Source organism: Taudactylus pleione, unplaced genomic scaffold, assembly GCF_031769625.1.
Source record: "Taudactylus pleione unplaced genomic scaffold, aTauple2 ptg000179l, whole genome shotgun sequence".
Classification (NCBI taxonomy): Eukaryota; Metazoa; Chordata; class Amphibia; order Anura; family Myobatrachidae; genus Taudactylus; species Taudactylus pleione.
The window spans coordinates 27,049,709-27,062,606 of NW_028284581.1; the positions used below are offsets into that span (position 1 = coordinate 27,049,709).

General features: G+C 38.1%; 1 protein-coding gene across 2 annotated transcripts in view; it reads left to right on the top strand.

The window, feature by feature from the left end:
• NETO1 (neuropilin and tolloid like 1) overlaps positions 1-12,898 on the top strand; it is a 180,478-nt gene that overhangs the window by 27,673 nt on the left and 139,907 nt on the right. For both annotated transcript variants that reach the window (XM_088475984.1, XM_088475985.1), the window contains exon 4: positions 9,511-9,759. In XM_088475984.1, coding sequence (XP_088332110.1) covers positions 9,511-9,759 — 249 coding nt within the window. The remainder of the gene's footprint in view (positions 1-9,510; positions 9,760-12,898) is intronic.

Below are 12,898 nucleotides of genomic sequence, written 5' to 3' on the forward strand. Positions count from 1 at the left end.
ATCTAATTGAATGGTATTGCACACTTTCTTCAGCAACAAAACTCAAGTCAGCTTTATGGTCCTGATTTACAGTCTGCCTGTAGTGTGGACAGCATATGTTTCTATCCAAAAGATTTTAATTGTGTTTTCTATGTGGGAGAATTGAATATTGTTGATCAGTCATATATGGGAAAAAAATCTGGTTTCTAAGTGTTTTGGAGGGGTACCTTCAAAATGTTACTATGAGCCCCACAGAGTTCTATTACACCCCTGCTCTGCTCCATCCTGCCCACTGGTATAGTGATGTTTCACAGTGTAGTCTTGCTTATAGAGGGGTCAGTGCTGTAGTGTAGGGTATAGTAGGGTCACTAATGTAGTGCTGGGTATAGAGGGTTAAGTGCAGTAGTGTAGGGTATAGAGTGGTCAGTGATGTATTGTAGGGTATAGAGGGGTCAGTGATGTAGTGTAGGGTATAGAGGGGTCAGTAATGTAGTGGCAAGTATAGAGGGGTCAGTAATGTAGTGGTGGATATAGAGTGATCAGTAATGTAGTGTAGGGTATAGAGGGGTCAGTGATATAGTGTAGGGTATAGAGGGGTCAGTAATGTAGTGGCAAGTATAGAGGGGTCAGTAATGTAGTGGTGGATATAGAGTGATCAGTAATGTAGTGTAGGGTATAGAGGGGTCAGTAAAGTACAGTACTTAGTATGCTTTTATTGAATTAAGATGCAAAATGCAGGAAAAAATACACAATCTGGGTAAAACAAGGCAAAAGTCAGAGGCGCATGCTTAAACTGACATGTTTTGTTTTTGTTCATTTTTTTTTGCCAAAAGGAAATGTTTGGCCTGGGCCCTGATTGGTCTAGAACCAGCCCTGGTGCAGTTATCAGAAGGAAGAAAGAATATGCATAGTGTAATATATCCATAAAGTTTTTAGGACACACACAATTCTGTTCACCTGAAATAGGTGAAAATCATAACATCGCAGAAATCACCTTTCTGCTGGGCCTTTAGGAAAGCCCTCCATCCACTTTCCAGTAGCACTCCTTTAGTCACAAATACTGTAACTTCTCCTTAGATCGTAAAGTAATTTAAATATATTATTTACAAAAATTTAAGAGAAATGCTTTTGAGTAATTTGAACATGAAGTCAATGCGGAACAACTCATATTTAGTTGGTATGTAAACTGGAATGTGTTTAAAAGGTTTTCTAAGATATCTGCAGTATCTGTCCTAGTAGAGCTTTAGTATGCATTAAGCTGTCAGCTACTGTACCACTCGAGTAGCTGATACAAGGATTTTCTCACACCTTGATGCAAGTAGACATTTTATAACCCTAGGTGAAATATACTGTAGCACAGACTACCAATTTGTAAATATCATGAATGGGAAAAGTAAATATATAAAGATGTCTGTGCACTGCAGACACCTTGGGTGGGATGTTTATTTCTTCTTCCAAAGTGAACTTCAATATGTTGGTATGTGGAGGGGTCTGAAGGCAAATAGGGGCATATGGAGGGGTCTGATGAAACATAAAGGGAATCTGGAGGGGAGTGATGGCACAAAAATGGCATGTGGAGGGAGCTGACGGCATAATGGTGGCACATGGGGAGGTTTGAGGGGCATTTATAGATGCTGATATCGAAATAAATTAAAAGGTCACAGTAATGCTGCAGTCAAAATGGAGGAATATGCCATACCCTCTAAACGATAAACACATTTTTCAAAGGAAAATGTCCTGTACAAACTATTGTATATAATTAACCAAAAAACCTCTTTATTACACATTATATTACTAATGTTTTTTTTTCTCTTACACCCCATAACAACTTCACTTAAATAAAGTACTGTATATAATGATTTTATGGTAATTTTGTGTGGAGTTCCCGACTGTAGATAGACAGTAATTAGATAGACAATGTCTAGATAGACACCAGATTTTTGACAGTCAATAGGTTGATGGACAAAAGGTCGACACACTACAGGTCGAAATGTAAGAAGGTTGACAGGTGCAAATGGTCGACAGAGTCAAGAGGTTGACGTGAAAATGATCAACATGAAAATGGTCGACACATGATTATTTTTTCTAGAGTTAGGCACTTTCTGGACGTTAAGGGTTAGGCACTTACCCCCATGGTTAGGGCTAGGCACTTACCTAGATGGTTAGGGTTAGGCACTAGGAGGGATGGGAACGGTCAGGCACCTACCCCAACGGTAATGGTTAGGCACCAGGAGGGAGGGTTAGGGTTAGGCACCAAGGGGAGTGTTAGGGTTAGGGTGACGATTAGGGCTAATAAAACAAAAAAAAGCATGTGTCGACCATTTTCATGGCGACCTTTTGACCCTGTTGACTATTTGCACCTCTCAAACTTTTTACATGTCGACCTTTAGTGTATCGACCCTTTGTCCATGTCAACCTGTTGTCCCTGTCGACAGTCAAACATCTGGTGTCTACCTAGACATTGGCTATCTAATTACTGTATATCTCTTATACCACACCCTTTTGTGTGATGCTAAGACAAACCATGGGTTACTCTCAGCAATTGTATGCTTGCAGATAACCACTAGATTGTTCATGCAACAGTCTTCTTTAGATCTTGAAGAGGAAGGAGGTTCAGTTAAAATGATTAGTCATGACAGTGAAGTTGACTGTTATGTTTGCAAGCAGCTGACTATTTAAAGATTTCCAAAATAGCTAGTACACGTTCCATGTTTCCACTTTGCATTGTATTTCTTCATTCCCAAAGTACCAGACCAGCTGTTGCTGTGAGACAATTTAATTAAGACATTCAACCGTACAGTAGTGACATATAATTATAAAGTTCTGATGTTTGTATTTAAGACATAAATATATCTGAAACAAGAAGTACAGATGGAGCCAGCCTCATCGTTGCCGTGATGCGCCCGCACGTGCGCACGCAATGCGGCATAATGCAGCAATCGCCAGGCTGTGAGTGCTCGCAATTGGCGATTACCCCATTGAAGTCTATGGTGTGTGCGTGTGTACGCACGCAAATGCCATAGCCATGGGCACGCTAGTCGTGCCATCCATGCCGCGATTCGCTCGCATCGCTGCATAGATGAGCGTGGCTACATCTGTATGTTTGATGAAGTTATAAGCTAATGTTATTTAACGGATTGATTTTAAAGTGTTAGCAGGTGTAATGTACAGTAAATTGCTTTTTTCCCCCAAACAATAGAATGTAGGGATGCTACTATTCATGTTTAAGGTGGATAAATAATTGTTAACTGTGCAAGCCTTATATGCCTCAGCTGCCACTTCTATCCCTACCCCGCCTATGTTTATGTTTTCCTTTGTTTATGCTCAGTAAAATTTCTTTTAAAAAAAGTGGTTAAATTGATACATTTGTACTATACAATATAAATAAGCCCATTTTTCCTGATTCATAAGTGTGGCACACAATTCTAGCAGTAAAATTGCAATTAAGGAGAGAACACATTAGAAAGGGAATGTTATATATCTCAAAAGAATGTGTAAATGCAATAGGATGTGGAGTTCTGACATAGGCAAATCCTGTGCGGGACTGCCCGAAGTTTTAAAGTAGCAGTTATTTAACAGGCAAAACCAGGGTGATTTTGCCTGTTAAATAACTGTTACTTTAAAATATCGGACAGTTCCGCATTTACTGTACCCCAAAGTGTGCTATCAACATATAAAGTTTAGGGGAGAATATGGTAGAGTGGTAATATGAGGAAAATCATTATAAAATGTAGGGACAACACAGAAAGCATCAACTGACAGGTGACAAAAAATGTATGATATACTGTAGAACACTTTTTGAATAAATGGACAATATAAACAGGAAAATGGAGATGAGAGGTGAGATTGGCAGCTGAAAAATGAAGGTCTTTACAGGAGAAATTTATTTCTAAACATATACCTGGAAGAAACATTAATCCAGAGGCTTTACTAAAATGAGTTACCCTACTAAAAATATATTTAAAGGGGGCAAAATTTGATTGTGGCATTAACATCTTAATAATGAGAAGACCATTACAATATTCAAACAAGGTGGTGACAAGTATGTGCTTTAGTATTTTTGTTGTGTCTTTAGAAAGTTAGAGCCACATTTAAAAGATGTTTTCTATGGTAGAAACCATTGGACCTTGAGATGATCAAAGACAAAATAAGAACAAGGCATAATTGATTTTATTTAGGCAAAGTGATATTAGTATTATTAACAGAAATGCAATTGTCAAGTATATGGGTAACAAAGGAAGGTGTTCAGAAATAATTAAAACTTTAAAGTAGAAGAAGAACACTAAAAGAACAGATAGAATAAATGTACGGCTTGCAAAAGTATTCACCCCCCTAAAAAGTCAATAGATTTGTCTCAATTACAAAGGACACTTACACAAATTCTTCCAGACCATGGGACAAATGTAGTAGGGTGAGAGTTTAGAAAATGTGAGAGTTTAGCAGTATCTCTCGCATTGGTCAAGTTTTATCTTCAAAATGGGAAAACATCTGAATGAGAGTTTAAATCGTGAGAGTTTTTTGAGTCTGAAAAACATGTGAGCTTGCTCTGTTGCTTTCTTCTCGGACTCTATTACGTTGGCTGAGTTTAAAAAGTGTGATAGTTTACTGCTAAACTCTCACATTTTCTAAACTCTTACCCTATTACATGTGTCCCCATATTTTTATTGCAAACCAGTAGGTTCTCAAAGTAAATTTTCAAACTCATCATTCATTATTTACCTGCTGATTTTTTTTTAATAAGAACTGAAAAATTGTGCTTGCATATATATTCAACCCCTGCAGACTAGTACTAGGTAGAATCTCACTTTGCTGCAATAACAGCTTTTAATCTATTGGGCTAAGTTACTACCAGGTTTTCACACTGTATGGGAGCAATTTTTACCCATTCTCCAATGATTGTAGACTGCAATTTTTAAATAGTGCCACATATTCTCAATTGGATTGAGGTCTGGACTTTGACTTGGCTATTGCAGAACATTTTAGTTATTTAACTAGTCTAGTTTGGCTTTGACCTTTGGTATTGGGATCACTATCTTGCTGAAAGATGAACTTTATCCCAATCTTTAGTTTTCTAGCAGTCTGAAGCAGGTTGTCTTGTTCTATATGCCTGTATTTTGCACCATTTATTAGCCCTTCAGTTTTAACAAGATTCCCAATCTCCAGTTGGGAAAAGCATCCCCACTACATGATGATGCAACTGCCAACCCCATACTTTACTGTTGGGATGTTATTTGCTGAGGAATGTGCAGTGTTAAGTTTACACCACACATAGCATTTTGAATTGGGACCAGAAATACATTTTTGTACACCTGACCACAAAACCTTATCCTACATTTTAGCTGGGTCAGTCTGATGTTTTATGGCAAACGCCAGATGTGCATTGATGTGGTTTTCTTTCAGTAAAGGCTTCTTTCTAGCACCCCCCATACAGACCAGTTATATGCAGAGCTCTTGATATTGTTGACCTGTGGACCTACAATGCAGTCTTAGCCACTGAACTCTGTACCTCCTGCAAAAAGATAGTTGGCCTTTCTGTGGCTTCCCTCACAAGTTTTCTATGTCTTCTGATGCTGTTCAGAGGAATAGCCTTGCCAAGGCAGTGCCTGGGTGATATCATGCACCTTCCAGGTCCTCACAAATCCAACAGTCCTCACTTCAGTATCCAAGAATTTGGATATTAGTTTGTAGTCTTTTCCTATTGTAAATATATGTCGATAAACTATCTTATTAATTTTCTTAAAATGCTATTTGGTTTTCACTTTCACAACTTACCTTCAGATTCACAATACACAGATGTTAATTGAATTAGGGGGTCTTTTGTCCACAACAGCTGATTTCTTTTAATGTTTAAAACAACCTGCAGAGAAATGATGACTTATGGGTCTGATTCAGAGTTGTACGGTATTGCACAGCCGCTGCGACTTTGCTCACAGCGGCTGTGCAATAATATGCTAATGCCGCAGGAGTTGACTTATTTAAATGGACAATGCCTGCCTGCTTCTGTGATCCACTGATGTGTCCGAGGACTGTATCCTCCACTGCCATCACCCTAGGTCCATGCTGTGCCCTGCAACATGTGCAGACAGGGCCGGGATCCCTCTGGATCTATGCCTGCCGCATTGCCTGGGATCCCTGGGTAACAACGCTGTAGCACCATTGCTAAGTATTAAGGACCTGATTCAGACCTGCTCGCTAGCAAGCGGCTGCTCCTTGCAGATGATGTTCGCTGATGTGCGCATGTGTGTAGTTTGCAGTGCGCGTGCACAAACTAGTATGAGCAATTGAATGTGCTTGCTCGCCCTGCAAAGACAGCCCAGTGGAATGAGTGACAGGAGAGACCATTTGGGGTGGGTAACAGGGGCAGGCCAGTAGTAAAGGGGGAGTGGAGTTGCGGACGCAGGCGTGCCAGAGTATTTTCACGCCTTTCTGGGGTGTACATAATTAACAGGCAGCATCATAGTACACCTCACCTGGTTGAATAATACACTGAAGTGATCACAGTGCTTGCGGTAGAGTACAGTCAACCACAAGCACTGCGGTCAGATCTGATTGAACCCGATGTACCGATGGTTGTATATACTTCCTGGAGATGACATACACTACTGGGCGGCTAAAGACAGGCTGGTGGGTGCCTGTAAACACAAAGTGATCATTTGCCAAGACATAGTGGGCATGCTTATGTTTTGCCGTGTGAGCGGCTGCCTTGACGTCACTTAGCTGAATTTCCATATGCTGGGAGGGTATACAATCGGTATACAACTGTCATTTCCCGGCGACGGATGAAATGCCGAGTGTCTAGATGTAGATGCCTGACATTTCCCCAACGCCGGGAGACTGGTGCCCGGCATCCCGATCGAAGGGATGCCGGGTGCTGCGAGCAGACAGCCATGGGGGGGAGGGTTAGGTTTAGGGCACCCGGGGGGGACTTAGGGTTAGGCACCCCCCCGGGAGGGTTCGGGTTATGCTAGGGGGAGGGAGGGTTAGGGTTAGGCTCCCCGGGGGGACTTACGGTTAGGCACCCCCCCGGGAGACTTAGGTTTAGGCAGCGGGGAAGGGGGGGTTAGGGTTAGGCACTTAGAGGGGGGATTAGGGTTAGGCACTTGGGGGGGAGGTTAGGGTTAGGCATCCCTAAGGAGGGTTAGGGGGTTAGGTTAGTTAATACTTACCTATCCATGATCGGGGTTTCCAGCGCTGCCGGCCGGCGGTATTTCATAACAAATCCGCTGGGAGCGAGCAGCCGCATCTAGCGACAGGGTCTGAATCAGGCCCTAAGTGTAGAATAGATCAATTAGATGTTAGTTTTATTATACATTCTTAGCACAGTGTGTTGTATGAACTCATTCATAATTATATTCATCATTTACAGTATATGATGTATTTATCTTTATTTACAGATCCACTCTTTACATTTACTGAAAAAAATTCTCTCTGTTTATGAAAAATTAACTTTACTTATCATTTTGGTAATAACAAATTTGAAATTTAACTTTTCTGTTATGGCTGGGTTATAAACTATAGCATTACATGGAATATAGATATTATATTATTTAATTACAATTAGTGGACTGTGTGTGTGTGTTGCACAGTCCACCATCTAGTACATATGCACCAGTATATTGTATAAAATGTTCTAGATATATAGTCATTCTTTTTCCTAATCCTGTCACTCACTGACCATTGGGAAACAATCTTTATAGACTTACAGTACACACTAAAACATATTTTTGATAGTGATATATGCATTATATTGATATTATTTGTTTACTTTTTGCACTGAACCTTTATTGAACTTTCTTATATGTGACTCAGTGAAATAAATGGACATTTCATGGCTGATGCAGAGTTATATATATATATATTGTGTTTTTGCTTTGCACATGCTCCAGAACTGATGTAGAGTCAGACACATTTCTATCACATCTATACTTATGACTGAAGAGGCGTAACTGGATGGTAACTGGACATTGGCATCGTAACTGCTGGCTATGCAGAGTTGCACATAAGTGTTTTCTGATCTTTTTTTTGCACTCATTATAAGGCTTGTGCAAGTGCATACTGATGATGATGATGAGGACGACAAGCAAGACTTTTACTCTGCATATGGTCGAATATACACATTCATTTTCAAAGCACACAATGCAGGAGCACATACAGCTGATTTTCATCCAACTCTGCATCAGGTCATATTTAAATGGAATTATGCAGCTCTTGCCATAACATGATCAACAGTAGAATTACTTTCTAATAAATATGACAGGCAGAAAATGTCAAAACTATTCTGCAGTATATTTGTCTCATTCTGCATTTAGCTATGATATTCTGCTTGTATTGCCACCTGGAATACGGCTTTAGGTTTCCAGGCTTAACCCAGCCACATCAGCCAGCAGAAACAGTAACTCACCATCATTTCAGATTTATGTACAGACCTTAAATTCAGCAAAATGCAAATGTACAATACAGTGCAAGAGGATATTCCAAAGAATGGTGTAACAAAAGCAAAACTCACATGTTTTATTGCCAGATCTTCCTATATCTGCACAATGTTTTTTTCTACCACAAAACATGTAAATGTTTCTGTAATTTCTCTTAACGCTAATGATAGGTAACCAGTACTTTCATACAGTTAGAGTTCTGATGACCCCAATGTGTGCACAAACTATACCTGCCCGCTTTTCGGACCTACAAACAAACTCAAATCAGGCACTGATACTAAACCATTGTATAAATATGATATCACTGAGAGTTTTTTCCTATGTCTCACAGCTGCAGAAACTATTATGTGTTTGTGACTACACACAAATCTGTATCCGTAAAAGACATAGTTCAAAAATAAATATATATTAGTTTTTACGCTAATCATTTAAGAGGCCTGGCATTTGAATTAAACACTCAAATACTCTAAAATACTTATATATAGTTATTTATTGCACAATGTAACAGTAAAAAGGTTGCAACCAGTTGCTGTTACATCAGTGTATATTCCGATTAAAAAAAAAATCACAAATCACATTTTTGGACCTACCTTCTACAATTGTGCCATTTTACATTCGTATGCACCCATCAGATCCTGATTCTGCCCTTACAATTAAAATTAATTTAACAAAAATGTAAACATGCTACTACTCATGTTGAAGTTTTTTTTCTACTGTAGGGTGGGAATGTATTTTATCAAAACAGAGGAACATGGAACACACAAAAATGTCTTTGTTTTAATAAAAATTCTAAAATAGAAAAATCACTCACTAAAATGTATATAGTCATTCCTGCATAAGTATTGAGAGCTGACAATTAAATATTAATATTTTATTATTTAGAAACCATTCTGCATTCATAAATAAAGTATAATACAGTACTGTGGTGTTTTAGAACTGCCTTACTAGAGGGCAGATACAGTTATTTTAACTAATAACAGTCATATATAAAAATTGTTTAAGGACATTATTACTTAGACCAGTATTGACAATGAATTAATAATATAGAATACATGAAATTATAATAATGTGGTATTTTAGAGCTATGTTTCTTTTACAGCGGCCCCCAGACAATGCATTGAACTCCATTTTGATGACAAATATGCCATAGAGTCTTCATGGGAGTGTAAATTTGACCATATTGAAGTAAGAGATGGACCCTTTGGCTTTTCTCCAATTATTGGGCGCTACTGTGGACAACAAAACCCTCCTTTTATAAAATCAAGTGGAAGATTCTTGTGGATTAAATTTTTTGCTGATGGAGAACTAGAATCTCTTGGGTTTTCTGCACAATACAATTTTACACCAGGTGAGCAAAATTTGTATTCTTCATGTACCAATGATAATTTTCATTTTATTTGATTTACTATCTTAAATGTTTGCAGGACAGACAAACCACACATTTTAAATAAAAATATATAAATGTATGTTATATATAATATATATAATATGTATATATATATATATATATATATATATATATAATATGCTAAAAAAACACTATTAAACCTTATCTTGGCTACCAGCTACAGCACAAGTGAAGTTGGTTTAAGCTATTTCTCATCCCAATTTTTACAGGTAATTTAAGACATATCATTATGGCACTGCAAAGTACAGTGGACAAGCCACTTATGCTAGCTATGTGAACAGAAGTTTGCCATGGCTATACATCTACTCTAAATCCTCAGTTTATAAAGATCATCTGTGTTCAATTGGGGAATTGCTAGTTATTTTCACTAGCTCTGGTTTAGTGCTGCTGCAAAGGAGTAAAGTAATGGTTAGTTACTTCCTCGTACACAATCAGTTTTTTAGTTATTTTATTTATGTCTCTATGGTACTGTTTTTTATGTTAAAAGTGCTTTTAACTTGCTCCCTAATTATGTTCTGAGGAAAATCAGTATATGGATGTAAGTTGAGGTAGTGGTACCAGGTTACCAGATAAAACTACTGGACTATTGAATTATGGAATGTATGACTTGCCTTAATTGTTTCATTAATTGTTTATTTGTAGTGATTAATTGTTTGGTGAGGATTACTGTTGATCTCTGGAGAACATTGGTGATATCTAATACAAAATAAGTTCACAACAAATTCTGCAGTGCATTAGAAATTCTATTCCTATTAATAAATGTTTCTTCTCTAGCTTAGCTAGCAGAGAGCACTGCAAAAATGGTGCAACACTTTGGACAGTATAAGTAGCTGGTCAATGCTATCAGACACAGTCAAATTAAGATACAACCTGTTTGAGGTCAGTCTGGTCAGAGTGAGAGTCTATTTCTCAGGTGAAAACATCATGTCTTCCTATCTAATAAAGCCCAATGGTTGGTGATAGCTGTTAAAGGGAGTTTTTGCTTTGCCTGGGGAAGCCTAGTTAGCAAGGATCATGGTCATACAAGTACAAAATACTTTTCTTATATTATCTTGGGATGGCAATAAAAGAGGTCCTTAGTAGAGCTATGCGGTTTGATTTTCCTGGAAAATTAACACACCCAAACCTTGGGGTTCAGAGTTGAATCAAGCCTTGGCTTAAATCACTTTTGGGGATCTGAGCAGAGCCGAGTTCTGGCTCAGATCTGCTGTAAGTTTTTGGAACTTGGTTTTAAAATTGAATCTCGGGTTTTGGATTGCATGTAAACAGGATCAAATTATGTTTTTATTTTGATTTTAAAGAAATCCAAAACTGAATCCAAACCAAAATACTTGAAGGTGATTTTGCCAAAACAATAAAATTTGAGGGTAGTTTTGCCAAAACCAAAACACAGGGGTCCACACACATCTCTAGTCCTTAGAGGAATTTTTTTATGTAATTAAAACTTTTTTATAATCTGAAATATATGAAACTAATAATTTTTTCTATTCTTAACATCTTTTTTTCTAGTTTTATTTTATTGAGAGTGGAGCTGAAAGCTGGGTCACATGTGCCAAAAGACTTCCACAACTAGCTGGCAAAGTGGTTAAAGTATCACTCAGCTGCCCCTGTGAAATTTTATTAGTGAATTGGGGTAAAAGTGATAATTATCACAGACACTTAGTAAATAGAGCCCAATGTTGCTATTTAATGCACTTAATGTAAGACAGCAATAGTTAGGCCAACCTAAATGCACAATGTACAATTAAATACATGAAATAGATTATTATTATTATTATTATTATTATTATTATTATTAATGATAATAGTAATGTAACTAATAAGAAGGTCTTTATTATCAAGCAAATAAATTAATTTGAAACAATGCCTAGCATTTTTATATGGTATTTCCCACTTTATTTAGTAGAGGTAAATACAAAAGGAGGAAAAGAACACATATTTTAAAACAAGAAATTACAGAAAACCAGGTATAGCTATTGTGGAGAATAAATCTATAGGGGGAATAGTTTTGATATGACATTTCTAATATGATATTTGGAAAAAATAAATGTAAGCTTCTTTGAGGTTGACACAGGAATAGAGGATCAAAGGTACAGGTATAACATTTTTCATCTGGAACTGTTAGCAACATCTGATAAAGAGGATACTTTAAAAAAAAAACTGTCATGATTACTGTATCAAGTGCTTACCATCCTACAGAGGTAATGAAATGTTTTTTTATGCAATTTAATGTATTTTAAACATAATGCTTCAAATTTCTGAAAGATACCTTTATCTATAAAACTAAGTCCCTGATTCAGAGCCGGACGCGCTGACAGAGTGCTCGCTCTGAATCAGGGCCGTCCTTCCTGATTTTTAGAGCGGCCTCCTGGCCGCTCGTATAGCTGTGGGTGACCACTTGTGATGTCAGTGGGGCCGGCCCCAGACGGTAGGCGTTCCCATGTGAATGCCTCCGTCTGGGCAGCCATGCCCCCGGCACGCCCACCAAAGGGGGCGTGCTGTCACTCAACATTGACAGCACGCCACCTTTGGTACGAGACCCGGAGCGACGGTTTGCCTGTTGCTATCCGGGTCTCGTGTATGCGCACGACGGAGCCGGCTCCATCGTGCGCATGCGCACTGGGCCAACATCGACCCGCTTGCGAGCGCTCAGCGCTCGCGAGTGGGTCTGAATCAGGCCCTAAGTTACAAACATTTACAGGTGGAGTCTCCCATATCCAAATATTCCGAAATACGGAATATTCCGAAATACGGAATTATTTTGGCATGACTGAGATAATGAAGCCTTTGATTTTTGATGGTTTAATGTACACAAACTTTGTCTAAGGCACAAATTATTAAAAATATTGTATAAAATTACCTTCAGGCTGTGTGCATAAGGTGTATATGAAACATAAATGAATTTCATTTCTGTACACAAACTTTGCTTGACCCACAAAATTATTGAAAATATTGTATAAAATTACCTGCAGGCTGTGTGTATCAGGTGTATATAACACATCAATGCATTCTGTGTGTATATTTGGGTCCCATTCACAAGATATTTCATTATGATATGCAAATATTCCAAAATACGGAA